This window comes from Centropristis striata, chromosome 5 (assembly GCF_030273125.1).
Source record: "Centropristis striata isolate RG_2023a ecotype Rhode Island chromosome 5, C.striata_1.0, whole genome shotgun sequence".
Classification (NCBI taxonomy): Eukaryota; Metazoa; Chordata; class Actinopteri; order Perciformes; family Serranidae; genus Centropristis; species Centropristis striata.
In genome coordinates, this window is record NC_081521.1 from 32829596 (window position 1) to 32843459 (window position 13864).

At 40.3% G+C, this 13864-nt stretch overlaps 1 protein-coding gene across 1 annotated transcript; it reads left to right on the forward strand.

Moving 5' to 3' along the window:
- The first annotated feature begins 10487 nt into the window (after window positions 1-10487).
- On the forward strand, window positions 10488-13613 carry neurod4 (neuronal differentiation 4). The gene is made up of 2 exons (XM_059333588.1): window positions 10488-11053; window positions 11917-13613. Exon 2 carries the CDS (start codon window positions 11924-11926, stop codon window positions 12974-12976), a length of 1053 nt encoding a protein of 350 aa, XP_059189571.1. The 5' UTR covers window positions 10488-11053; window positions 11917-11923; the 3' UTR covers window positions 12977-13613.
- Window positions 13614-13864: the final 251 nt, after the last annotated feature.

A 13864-nucleotide genomic window follows, 5' to 3' on the forward strand; every position in this document is an offset into this window, starting at 1 on the left:
TCTGCACGAGCTGTCGCTGTGTCTGCTGAGAGGGGAAGCTCTGAAGAAAAGTGTGTCAGAGTGATGCTGAGGAGGGGAGGGGAGACAGGAAGCAGGTTGATGATGCTGATGTTGCTCAGGGACAGGCAGGTGGACGAGGCAGATGTGGGCATATGGAATAGTATGTGAGTGAATATGTGAAGCAAAGCGTAGGAGGAGAGATGAACGCTCCACTGTAGAATGAAATAGGGATTGATATAGAAAGAAGCAGGTTCAGCAGTATGGCTCCAAGCACATGCTTTTATTTGGGTCAGAGATGTGTGTGTGTGTATGAGAGAGAGAGAGAGAGAGAGAGAGAGAGAGAGAGAGAGAGAGAGAGAGAGAGAGAGAGAGAGAGAGAGAGAGAGAGAGAGAGAGAGAGTTTCTGTGTTCTGGGTATTCTTAACTGGATTTTCTGACTGTGAACAAATGTTATAACCTTTATATTTCTTGTTTTTTATGTTTATTGTATATTTTTTAGTTAATTAATTAATTAATATTTATATATGTATTTTCTTCTTATTTTAATATATTTCTTATTTCTGTATTTTAAGCTGTTATGACAACTGAATTTCCCCACTGTGGGATAAATAAAGTATTTTCTCATCTTATAAAGAGTGTCATATATTCTGTGTCTTATTACAAACCCTGCATGCGGCTACTCATAGGTTGTTCTGGAATAAATACAAGTTTCTGCAGACTTGCTGACATTGATGCTAGAGAAACACAAGGTGTGAAAAAGTTCACGATGATAAGAGCCAAATTTAGATTCTCGCATATGTTCATCTCTGTAAAAGGTGTAGATTGAATGTCAATGATTAATGTATTGCTTGAATAGTGATCTGGAATACATTTTTGGTTTTGACCAAAAGAAGACTGTCTTTTGGATTATAGTAAGTAAACATAAAGAAAGTAGTTTGCTTTATCTAATTTAATTTTATAGGCTATTTTCCCCCTGAGACATACATGTTATCCCTCCTGATTTATAAAGGTTTAAACAAGTGTGGTATGTTCAGTTTTTTTGCTTTCAGAATCAAAGCAACAATATTGTTACAACAAACAATAATTAAAAATATATGCAAAATAGGCAGACATTGAATGTGTTTCCATTTTATGTTATACAATACTTCTACTTCACTACATTTCAAAGCTAGTTTAAAGTTTTCGCTCCACTGCATTTATTTTACAGCTCTAGTTATTTTGTACATTAACCCTCTGAACAAACGGGATCGAAATGTATGTTTTCTTTCAAAAATCAACCAAAAATACTTTGCCTTTCATAGAAAGAAACTGTAAAACAACGCATTATCGTCAAAATTTTACTTTGTTTCAAAGGTTATGAAAGTTTCAATTAGAAAAAGTAACCAAACAAAGCTAAAAATGTTGATATTTCTTTCTCAATTAAGACATGGCCAAAAATAAACCATTTGGAATAACAAATTTTGCTCCTCAGCGACAAGCTGAATCAAGTGAAGCCATGATTAATTCTGCTGAGAGGAATGGTCACGTGACAAATATTAACTGAAAATCTGTTTACACAGACCAGAGAGGAGAGGACAGGAGAGGCTGCAAGAAGAGGTTGTAAAAATGCAAATAGTTCAATATGTATAACATGTAAAAAAAAATGTTTCCAAAAGTCATGACAATTCCAATTTGAAGAGAAATTCAACTTGCATTTATTTTTTATGATTTATGTCAATATAACTGTGTTATAAGGGTTAACCATTTTACCCAACCATCTTGAAAAGGCATAATTACAAAACTGGCATGTGATGATGAAACTAAAGGGAGACAGAAGTTCAAAATAGAACCACTAGATGTCACCATTATACAACAGGAGGGCAGGAGTCCAGAAAGCTTCAGGTCCTTCAAGTTAAAAAAAAAGAAAGAAAGAAAGAAAAGAAACTCAGTCATTTCACTGAGCGAGTGAATATTATGAAACAACACAGAGACCTCGTGACTAAAAAGAACTGTAATTTTAATGATAATAATAATAACATTGATATTCGTTACCTCTCGATTACTGTCAGTCTATCCATCCAGTAGTAGAAACTAAAGTAACTAAGTACACTTACTCAAATACTGTACTGAAGTACAATTTTGAGGTACTTATACTTCCTTTTTTTGCTTTACACTTCTTCTCCACTGAATTTTAGAGGGCAGTATTGTACCTTTTACTTATCTGACAGCTTTACTATTTGCTTTGCAGATTCAGCTTAATGATACAAAATATAATCAACAATCAAATGATGTTTAAGTTTATGTTGATTGCAATTCAATCATATCAATCAAAAAACATAATAGGCCTATGAATTATTCTTGAATGGGTCTTTCTGCAAAATGTATTTTACTGTAGGTACATCACGTATATTTGGATGGTTGTAAAATGCACTAAAAGGTAGAATGTTGTAAACGGATTTATATGGCTTAAGAGTGACGCACATTTTTTATGTGAAATTATTGAATTTAATGGCAGTGCAGATCTGAAACCAGATCTACAACTTCAGCGTCACTCCACCAGCTCCTCCAATAATCAATGCTATCCACTCGTCAGTGGATTTTGGGCACAATCCATCGCGCGCTCAATGGGCCTTGAAATTACCGTTTATGTGGCTCGAGCGTCAAAACAATAGCGACATAAGACCCTCGCTGCGAGACCAACGGCACTTCTGGCGCTTTAACAGCGGATCGAAGATGCAAAATCAGGGAAAAACTCCTCCTGACAAAGTCATCTTCACTAAGCCTATTGTCAAAATAACAAGGAATAAAATAAAAGGTACAGAGTAGAATAGCTTTGTATGATTTTATTTTGAAATGTTAATAGATTCTGTCAGCCTATTCAGCCAGCAGCTGATTGCTGATGAGTCTGCCGAGCAGACAGCTCAGTGGTGAGCAGTTTAAGAAGATTAGCAGTGCCTCACGTTTCCCTCATCATTTGCAACAATAATCCACCACAAGAGGCTAATAATAACAACAGGAATATCCTCTGTGCCTGCTTTCAAATAGATTACCTACACTATATACTGTTATTAGCGAATTGAGGATCATATTATGATATTTAGCTGTCTGAATAATTCTGAAATTAATTTTCAGAATTATTAAACACTCAATTGGGGAAATTACCATTGTCATTTTCCCTTTTCTTTCACTTTGTGTGCAGTGTTGTGAGAGGAAATTCAATTACTCCAACTTAAAGGAAATGTTTCAACAGATCCTCTGAGGTGCCCCAACTGACTAATGAAATTATGGCAGTTCTCCCACCTAATGTCATTCAAAGTCCCCCCTGCTTCAGCAAATCTCCAAACCACCTGATTTATTTTTAATGATATTACACCCCTCGGTCGGCTGTGTCATGGTAATAATCGGGGCTGCTCCAGCTGCCTCTAGATCACATTAGCCAGGCTTAATATTGACAGTGCCGGGCGCACTAAACAATGAGGCTATGGGGATAGGGAGCTTAAAGGCTGCCTAGCCAATGGGCATACTCCAGGAGGTAGAGGAGGTGCAGGCCAGGATGCTCCAGTTCCCTATGCCCTGGAGGACTGGCACCATCATTAGGCAGCACCTTCTATAGTCCTGTGGAGCTTTAAACCCACCACTACCAGATCCAGACCCCACCCAGGCCCCAGACATCAAAACCATACTGATGAGGGACCATAAAACTAGTGGCAACTTGATTCCCAGCTATTCTTTTACTGAACAGGGGAACCTGCCAGGACTACAGCTCAGCAGCTGCACCTTGTGTGGCTTCCTGCTGAGACAAAGTCTCTGGAAGGATCAGGAGAAACCGCTCTGCAGGGCTCACCTTGTGTCAAAATCTGAAGTTTATCTTCAAAACAAAGGAAAGCAATATCTGATTTCTGTCAACAAAAACAAAAAATAAATGCATAATGTCTAACATTCATGACATATTTTAACAATTTTAATCAATATTTAGTTTTTTGGGGGCAAATATATACCAAGGAAAACCTTTTGCAAACTGATTTGATTAGAAAAGTGCTTTTATCCGTTAGACTAATTTATGTTGCAGGCTTGTCTAGTTGCTGTATTTGCATAATGGTCACACTGGGAATCAGACTACGCCACTTGTGGGACACTTGCACCTGATCACAGAGACACCATGGCTCTTTGCCAATCACACCTCCACACTCAATTCTCCCAATTAAAAATCACCTGTATTTGTCCTTGGATTTGTCAGGTTGTTCAACATCAGTTAGACGTCCCTGTTCACGGAGTTTTTCTTTTTCTTCTGTCCCAAATTGTTGTTTGGATCGGAGGGGATTTTGCACGGGGGCCCACAGATTACCGTCGTTGATTAGTGGTTGGGTGTAATCCTTTCAGCCCCTCTCTCTCCAAAACACCCCTGGGATATGCCCGTCTCCCTGAGGACCGGCAGCGTGGCAGATGGATCCTCCTCCCCCCTCTAACAGCACACCCAAAAACACTGTTGATGTCCTGGGACGGAGGTTGTAAAGTATCCTGAATATGAAACCACAGGCACCTTTGTTTAATGGCTCTCACTCCACTTAGTGAGAATTGCCCTCAGGCCTGATTCCCATTCTGTAGCTACATTTCTGGCCGATTGGAATGTTTTCCAAATCCATTAGCCCAAAGGAAGAGAAATAAGATGCACACAATCTGCTCATATCGCCTGGATGAGACGCAGCGAGATCTTATCAAAACTCACTCAGTAGAACCAGACGACTTTAAGCTGTTGACATCTTAGTTTTATGGATATGGAAAGCCATTTGCCCAAAAATGTATATGATGCTGTGAAGTCAAAACATGGGATTATGTTTTGGGATTATATTTCTACTCAAGGAGATAAAGATAATGGTGTCTGTGGGGCATCAACTCACACAATATGTCCCTTTTCCCTAAGACCACAGTGAATGTCTTGACTGTTCATGTGCAAAGGTAAAGTGTACATTTGCTGCAGGTGGCACAACAAAAACCTGCACCATCAAGTTCAACCTTTAAAACAATTTAAATTTAGGGTAACCTAAGATTTCTCCTTATATGTTGTAGCATTAAAAAATGTTCCAATGCCCCACCACAGGAAGGTATATAGCTTTCCTACGTATATTGACAATAAGGGGGTTTCTCAGCAGTTTAGAGAACAGAAGTGCTCGTCATCCAATCACCGAAAATTCGAAATCTCCAAAATGTCTAAATTGATTATTGATAAAATGATTTTGAAACCAAATCACAGTATGGATTTTTTTTATGTTTTCTTGGTGAATTGATGTAATATCCTGGAAGGTTTTTTTACAACAAGATCCCCAACCTAAATGACAGAATAGATTGTCAATACAACCCATAACAAAACATATGAGTGTTTGTCAAAAGCGGCTCGCAGTACAAAGCGGATCGTTCTAAAAGTTGCACACGTCATCATACATACATAAAAGGTTCTCAGTTTTGGTGAGTTTATGCTACAAAACTACTTACCTAGGTTGAGGCCAAAAAATTTCCTGGTTAGGCGTTATAAAAGACAGTTCAAACAATAAATAAATGTACGTAAATGCTGAAAGTGAAGTAGTTAAGAGGGTGAGATGACTACCGTAAGTTATGTAAAAAACGTAAGTTACTTACAAAATGTAAGTTACGAACAACGCGTAAGTTACGTAAAAGTTGTAAGTTACACTAAATATCGTTTATGGGACACGAACCCCATTCTCCTGGGTGAAAGTCTGCTGTTTGTTTGACCTATCCATCTTTATTACTACGTCAGCAAGATGGCAGCGGAGGACTGTTTAAAACGTAAATATGAGTCGTATTTAGCTGTCTGTACAAACAGCATATAATGACGTTCTTGAGGGGAGACCAGTCTTATTTACTACCCTTTTTATCCATTCTTGAATAATAAAAAATTCCCTAATTCATGTGCAACAAATGGTATCAAGGCAAAAATTGCTGCAACAACTAATGGGACATAGTTGCAGGAAATGGCCAATAATGACAATAATGTTCGGAACCCTTATACACTTTAATAGGTTTACTTAACTCTTTAAATAGGTCATTTTTATTCAAGATTTATTAACAGAACAACTTGCTGAGCTGCATCTGAAATTAGGATGATGTACTCCACTTGTCTGTGGCATTTATTGTTGACCTGCTATCTCCTCCTAAAAATTCTCTGCCCACCATCCCCAATTCTCTACAAAAGGGGCAGAATGATGCAGGGGTTAACAGTGAATGGTGTAAAAATCAGTTATCATGAAAAAATTGAACTCCGGTCAAAACACCATGTTTCACAACTCTGTGTGTGTGTGTGTGTGTGTGTGTGTGTGAACACTAATGTTCCCCTGTGTGCAGCAGCGTCAGTAGGCCTGTCAGTGTCTCCCTCAGGAAAGTCTGCTGTGTAACCATATTCAGCCTCAGTGAGCAGTAAATGGAGAGCACTGAGCCCTGGGACTTCTTAACATGCACACAATTACTGTAAAACTACAGCAATAAAACATGGAAATAACTTGACAGTTAGGCAAAGTGCACATTAACAGGATATACTGGCTCAACAAAACTTTTCTCCAAAATGCTATGGATAAAACATGAAAATATATACAAAAAAAATAATAATTTTGGTCTGACAACAATGCAATCTAATCTCTGTGGTCTCACCATCCTGTGCCACTGCACCCCCACCCCTCAACACGCCAAGCCCTCGTGCAAATCCACGCTCCCTCCATCTTTTATGATCACTACAAGGGGCTCAGCTTTCAGAAGCGGTCCAGGGCGCATGTGTGTAGAGCTTTAATTCCTATTGTATTCGTGCAGTCTTAGTGTGTGTGAGTGTGTCTGTGTTTTAGCGAAAGAGGGAGAGGGAGATAGAGATGAAGAAAAAAGACAAGAACAAGGACCCATCTGTCAGCGCAGCACACGAATCCCTCCCATTCCACTCCGAGTCCCAGGGGACCAGAGTGAGAGACAACTCACTTGTGGCAGTGTTTTTTCTTTTTTTTTTTCTTTTTTAAGAAAGGGGGTTACCCACATTAATCGTAACAACAGCACTTAAATAGGCAATGTAAGACTGGTACTCTGTCTGTCAAATCTTTAAACAAAAACTTAAGTTGCCTGAATCAAACACGCATCGTAACCAGTGCAACAAATTACCTGCAAATTACATAATTTACAACTTTTGCACTATAAAAAAAGTTATTTTCCAGAAATGTAGCCTACTGTATAATTTTACAGGGTTTTTCTACATTTAGTACAATTACCATAAAAAAGGTAAATTACTTGTATTAAAATATTAACCATAAAATGGAAATTGAAATCTGTAGATTGATATAATGGGACGTTTTTGATATTTTGGTACAGTATTATTCAATTGCTTATTGGTCTTGCATGTTAAATGACAGTGAACACTATGTAAAATAACGAAAAAATTGCAGAATGTAGAATTATGGGAATTTTCCTACGGTAAAACTTTAAATTTAATGTAAAAAAAAAGAAGAAAAAGAAATCGTAAAAAAAGGGAAGTAGTAGTAGTAGTAGGTAAGTCTAATTGAAAAAGTTGCCAAAAATAAAGCATTTGTAATAGCTAGATCCTGTTAAAAACATTCAATTCTGCTCCTCAGTGACACTCTGAAGCCATGATTGATTCTGCTGAGATGAACGGTCATGTGACAAATATTCACTGAAAATCTGTTTACACAGAGCAGAGAGGAGAGGACAGGAGAGGCTGGAAGTAGAGGTTGTAAAAAAATGCACATAGTTCAATATGTATAGCATGTGGAGAGAACATTTTTTTCCAATATTCATGACACATATGGGCACTTGGAAAAGTGTTGTATATATAAATTACCTTTCATTCCAATAAATAAAATTATCAGAGAAATTCAACTTGCGTTTTATCATTTTTTTAAATGTATGATAATATAAGTGTTATTCTGCACAAAATACATTTGAGTTGTTCACACTTCTAGCCATGATTATGCTGATTCTATAGAGCTGCAGGACTAACTTATATTTTATATATTACAAGGCAAGGCAAGGCAAGGCAAGTTTATTTGTATAGCACAATTCAACACAAGGTAATTCAAAGTGCTTTACATGCACATTAAAAACAGCAAGACACAATTGAAAACAGTAAAAAAGTCAATTAAAACAGGGAAGATACAGCAGGATAAAAAAGAGATAAAATAATAAAAAGCACAAGTCAAACATTGTGTAGTTAAAAAGTAAGGGCAGTAGAGAGCAGATAAGTGTTAAAGTTAAGGCTTCAGTAAACAATAGTGTTTTTAGTCCTGATTTAAAGGAGCTGACCGTTTGGGCAGACCTCAGATCTGCAGGTAGTTTGTTCCACAGGTGAGGAGCATAATAACTGAAAGCTGCCTCACCCCGCTTAGTTCTTGTTTTTGGGACACGCAACAAGCCAGTTCCAGATGACCTAAGGGGTCTGGATGCTTCATAGAGAGGGAGCAGATCAAGCATGTAATTTGGTCCGAGACCATTCAGTGCTTTGTAGACCAGCAGTAAGATTTTAAAATCTATCCTCTGACTCACAGGAAGCCAGTGAAGTGATTTAAGGACCGATGTAATATGGTCCAGTTTCCTGGTGTTTGTGAGGACTCTGGCAGTGAAATACAAGGGCACAGTAAGTAAAATGTAAGAAGAGCCAAAATCACCCTGATGAAATGACCCCCTTTAGGTTCAGAGGGTTCAGTTAGTAATGGACTGCATAACTTTGTTAAAAGGTGAATCCGTTGGATAAATTTGTTGGAGACCCCAGGTTAAGATGAGTGGGTTCATATCACGTGTCCACTGTGACCTCTTCCAGAAGGCTGCCTATCTATGTTACTGCTGAAATGGGAGCAGGCCACAATTCCCTCTCCGTAACTCACTCAGTCATTTGGGAAACCAATGGGGATTGTGGGAGACTGCAAGGCTCCAATTCCCCACGCAGGCTGCAGGTGTGGTGGAGGCCATGCTCACACTCATGGGACACAAATGTAGTATGTGTGTTTAGGGGGGTTCGGGGTGTGTGTACCTGGGGACCTTTGGGCACATCACATTAGTCTGGAGTTGTTGCTGTATACACAGACACACACGCACACACAAAGGACAGGCCTCCTCTTTCTCTGTCAACATGCCTTTATGGCCAGTGTGCACTGACCAGGAGTGATTAGGGCCGTTAGCGCGGTGGATAAATGCTGTTTCAGCACGAGACATCATCTTGGCCAAGCGGTGACGCGTGAGCATCCAAGCAACAGATGCCCCCAGCCCCCACTCCCCCCAACGCTTCCTATATCCAGCCATCTGTTCGGGTCTGTTCAATAAATCGTTGGATAAGTGCCTGTTTTTACGCGATGTTGCAGATTAGACACGTGACCATATCTTATTACTCACACATGGAAATATATCGCGAGCTCAGAAACACGCAGCGCAGTTTGGCAAAGTTCAGTCTCGCACACAGCTGTGCGCAATCGCGCGCACAATGGGATCAATGCGGGGGCACGTGCGGCTCGCGAGACCCCGGCTGTCAATGGCCAGCGATGACAATGGACCCCCACTGCGCAGCGGCTCGTCAAGCACGAGGACGGGCGGGCGTTTATTATGCCGTGGTATTTCTAGTCAAAACTGGAGAAAATGCTCAATATTGAGGTACGATTAAAGGCAATATAGTAGTTTCAAGACCTGCATGGAAAAGTCTTATAGTCATTGTCAATGAACTTTTATCAGACATTTAAAAAATAATAAAATAAAGGAAAACAAGATAATATATGAATCAATAAAATAAGATAAAAAAAAAACAAGTGGAAAATAGGAATAAATACAATAAAAATAGATTTTTTAAAAAGAGAATTGTTCAAAAATAATATGAATACAAAAGTACTGTACATCTGTTTGAATGTTTCTTTCTGCCAATATAAACTAATAAAAAACTGGAACTGAGCCTTCAATAATACTGTCCATTTATTGGCTTGTTGCTTTATAAATATGGTGCTATGGTGCGTTCACAGCCCCCCCGCCTGTGGGAGGTTTCATCGTACCATAAAGTACCTGTTTGTTCATCATTGCGCCAATCGATTCAATAATCAGATAGCGCTTGGGGGCAGAATATGACGCCAAAAATGGAAGAAAAACAATTGAACGAGTGGGTGAACAACGCACACACCTGCTCTCAACACACCAAGCTGTCAAAATCACTTAAATACGGAGGAGCGTCTCTTTACGCAGCGAGGACCGGGCCTACACTGGGTTTAATTAGGTGGAAAATTCCTAATCCAACCGACTAATGAAGAGATAGACAATCGATTAAGATGGTTAACACACGGAATTAAAACTGAATGAAGGAATGTTTTGGTTAGGGCCATCTTTACACGTGTGAAGATCTATAATGTGGGGGAACATATACGATATTATGGACTGTATGCATGACTTCATCTCTGCCACAACACCATGTCAGATTGGGAGAGATTATCTTTGTAGAAGAGCAACATGGGAGGAGATGTCAGAGAGATGGCGAAGAATATGGAGGTCTATCGGAAATATTGTGGCTGATTCTTGTAAAATGAGGCTAAAAGTTTGAGTTTGTGGGGAAAATGTTCTGTAAACTGCAATGTAACATCAAGGACATCTTATTTAATATATTCCCCTGTATTCCAATCTGTGCGTATTGTCTGGACCCGGACCCTGCCAGTGTCTCAGCAACTCCTCAAATACAAATAAAGCACTGAATGTCTTACAAGTGCACCCGGACGCGCGCTCAGTCCCCCTCATTCACTCATTTGTTGGATGAAACTTCGAGAAAGGGGCCTGGCCACGAGCCCGCCACGCGCGTTTGGGTGAGTTGATTGTGGGTGGGGCGCCCGGGGGAGGGGCTTAGCCGGGTTGAAGGCAAAGAAATGAGCCCGGCTGTGCCATTTGGAGATGAAAGTTCCACACGCACTCATGGTGATCTAAGGAAGAGTTTGGCACACTGGCGGAAACAACGGGGACTCTGGAATAATCACTACTCTGCAGGTCTTTTTTTCAATTAGCCTGATTTTTTTCTGTTATTTTGTGCAGAGCGAGCAGTGAATCCAAACAGGTGAGTTTACAAATCTGTTCATTATTAGTCCAGTAAATAACAAAAACAATTTAGACAATATTAGGGATCAGTATTTGTGCTCATAAATTCAGCACATGCACTTGAGTTGCCTTCAAACATCCACTTAAGCTCATTTAAACAATTTATTTTTTAAATTGAAATTAATTGAAGTAATCGTTTTCTATTTGTAGTCGTTTTCAGTTTGATATAATCCAAACACAGTTGCGTGACTATAGTTCTGAATTCATAAATTATATTAATCTGTCCCACTTTTACGCATTAGTGCACAATAATTAACTGGGGCAGCTTTCCCCCCCAAAACAAAGCAAATTCTTTGTCAGAGGTTTTGCCTTTCACTTAAAAAAAGTAACAATATGTTGCTTTAATTCATTATACATTTGAACATTTATTGCACAAAATGTTAAAATATAATAATGGTAGAAAGTGTGGGCGTTCTGTCCACGTGCTTAGTTGCATATTTAATCTTTCGAGTTTTTTATGCTGAGTAAATCCCGTCGTGTCCCAGATTGACAGCGTCTCTGTAGCGACAACAGTATAACAGCAGGGTACCATTCATTCTAAAACACACATCTATTCCCTAATATCACAATATCATACTATAAGCACAGGGTCTCTTCTTCTTTGGTGTGTTGTTACACAAAAGGGGTGAGCTGTCCACACTGCAGTGCTGAAATGAAAGCACTCATTCTGTATTTCATGGGACATGAGTTGCCAGTTACTGTCAGGCAATCAATCATTATACATTATGTCATCATTAAATCTATATTTTAGGAAGTAGTATCATGCATTTACATTTCGAGATATTGATGACTGATCCATTTTTTTCTGCTGTGTTTCCTCAGATCAAAAATGATGACCAAACCATTTGGAAAGAGCGGGGATATGAGCGAGCTGGTGAACTCCCTCGGCTGGCTGGAGGACGATGGCAGCTCTCAGGATGGAGAGGAGAGTCACGACCTCACTGTAGGGGGCCGAATCCACTCCTGCACAGAGCTGGGCAGCGAGGACATGGAGGAGGAAGAAGAGGAGGATGATGAGGAGGAGATTGGACCAAATGGAGAACAGGCTCCCAAACGGAGAGGCCCTAAGAAAAAGAAGATGACCAAAGCAAGACAGGAGAGGTTTCGTGCCCGGCGAGTCAAAGCCAACGCCAGAGAACGTTCACGCATGCACGGGCTGAACGACGCCCTGGAGAACCTGCGCAGAGTGATGCCCTGCTACTCCAAGACACAGAAGCTGTCAAAGATTGAGACTCTACGGCTGGCACGCAACTACATCTGGGCTCTGTCGGAGTCACTTGAGAGTGGCCAGTCCCCTGAGAGCCACGGCTTTGTGGAGATGCTGTGTAAAGGTCTGTCTCAGCCCACCAGTAACCTCGTGGCCGGCTGCCTGCAGCTGGGACCCAGTCCAATAATGCTCAATAAGCTGGACGACAAGTGTGGAGGCCCGGGGCTGGGTGGTGTGGGGGGTCAGGCTGGCCATCCCCTCAGCTACCCATCTCCAGGCCTTCCCAGCCCCCCCTATGGCTCCCTGGAGGCTTCCCACCTCCTCCACATGAAGGGATACAAGGGGCCCGTGTACGACAACCCCTCCCCTAACGAGTGCAGCAGCGGCACCCCGCCGTATGATGGGCCCCTCACTCCCCCGCTGAGCATCAGTGGCAACTTTGCCCTGAAGCAGGAGCCCTCTCCCCAAGAGTCAGAGAGGAACTACACAGCACACCATGGCCACCACGCCCACTACCTCTCGTCCCACCACTACGCCACTTCCACGGCTGGCGGTCTACCAGGGGGGCCTCCGGGCCACCCACTTTTTCAAGCTTCACGCTATGAGCTGCCCCTGGATGTGGCCTTTGACTCCTACACTCCCTCTCACCTGGTCGCCTCTCAGATGGGCATCTGAAGTTGACCAGTGACTGATTGAACTTCTGTAAAAACGATGGTTGGGTACTGACTGTACAGAGAAACTGGTTTGCATTATTTTGTCTGGTACTCTGGGAGAGCACTGAGACTCACCACCTCAACTCAATCTACCTGATAAACACGCACCCAATAATATTTTATTTATTTTTTGTTATGCTCATGTTATTTGGATTATGAGTTTACCCCTTAGTTGTTGCAGAATGACTTTTTTTTTTTTTTACCAAATCAGATATTACATGGATGTTAGTGAACTTAAACATCTGCATAAGAAAAGAAATGAAACAAAAAGGTCATCCACCTAAATCGTGCACTGAGGCCTAACAGCCAACGTCCCCCTCATAAGAAACATAGGAAAAAGCAATGCATTTATTTATACCTGTATTTAATATTTATTTTGATTACGTCTTGTCCTTTTTATATTTTTACTCAGCACAGTTTTTGCCATTTTCACCATCTTCTTGGTTTTGTTGTCAGTCACTAGCAGCTGTACTGTATTTAATTTATTTATTTGAGGTCTTTCAGGTACTTGTTCAGTTTGTGTCACAATTTTCTGTCATACTGTACTGTTGTAAATATTTTGCTGTTTCGCACTTAATTGAATAAATATTCTTATATTATATGCTATTTCCATAGTAACTGTATTTGCCATGTGCTTTCTTCTTGTCATGCGTCACTCTGCACTTAAACTTGTACAGTTCAACCAGCTCATATGCTGTAGTAAGGTTTCCATTAAAATAGACTTTTTTTATGCATTTGCCAGGAGATAAATATGGTGAAACTTTACTGATGGCACCACAAGTCAGAATAATAATTATTTTCTTTAATTTTGAAACAAAACTCATTAAGTCCCAATTATTGCGAGCTTGCA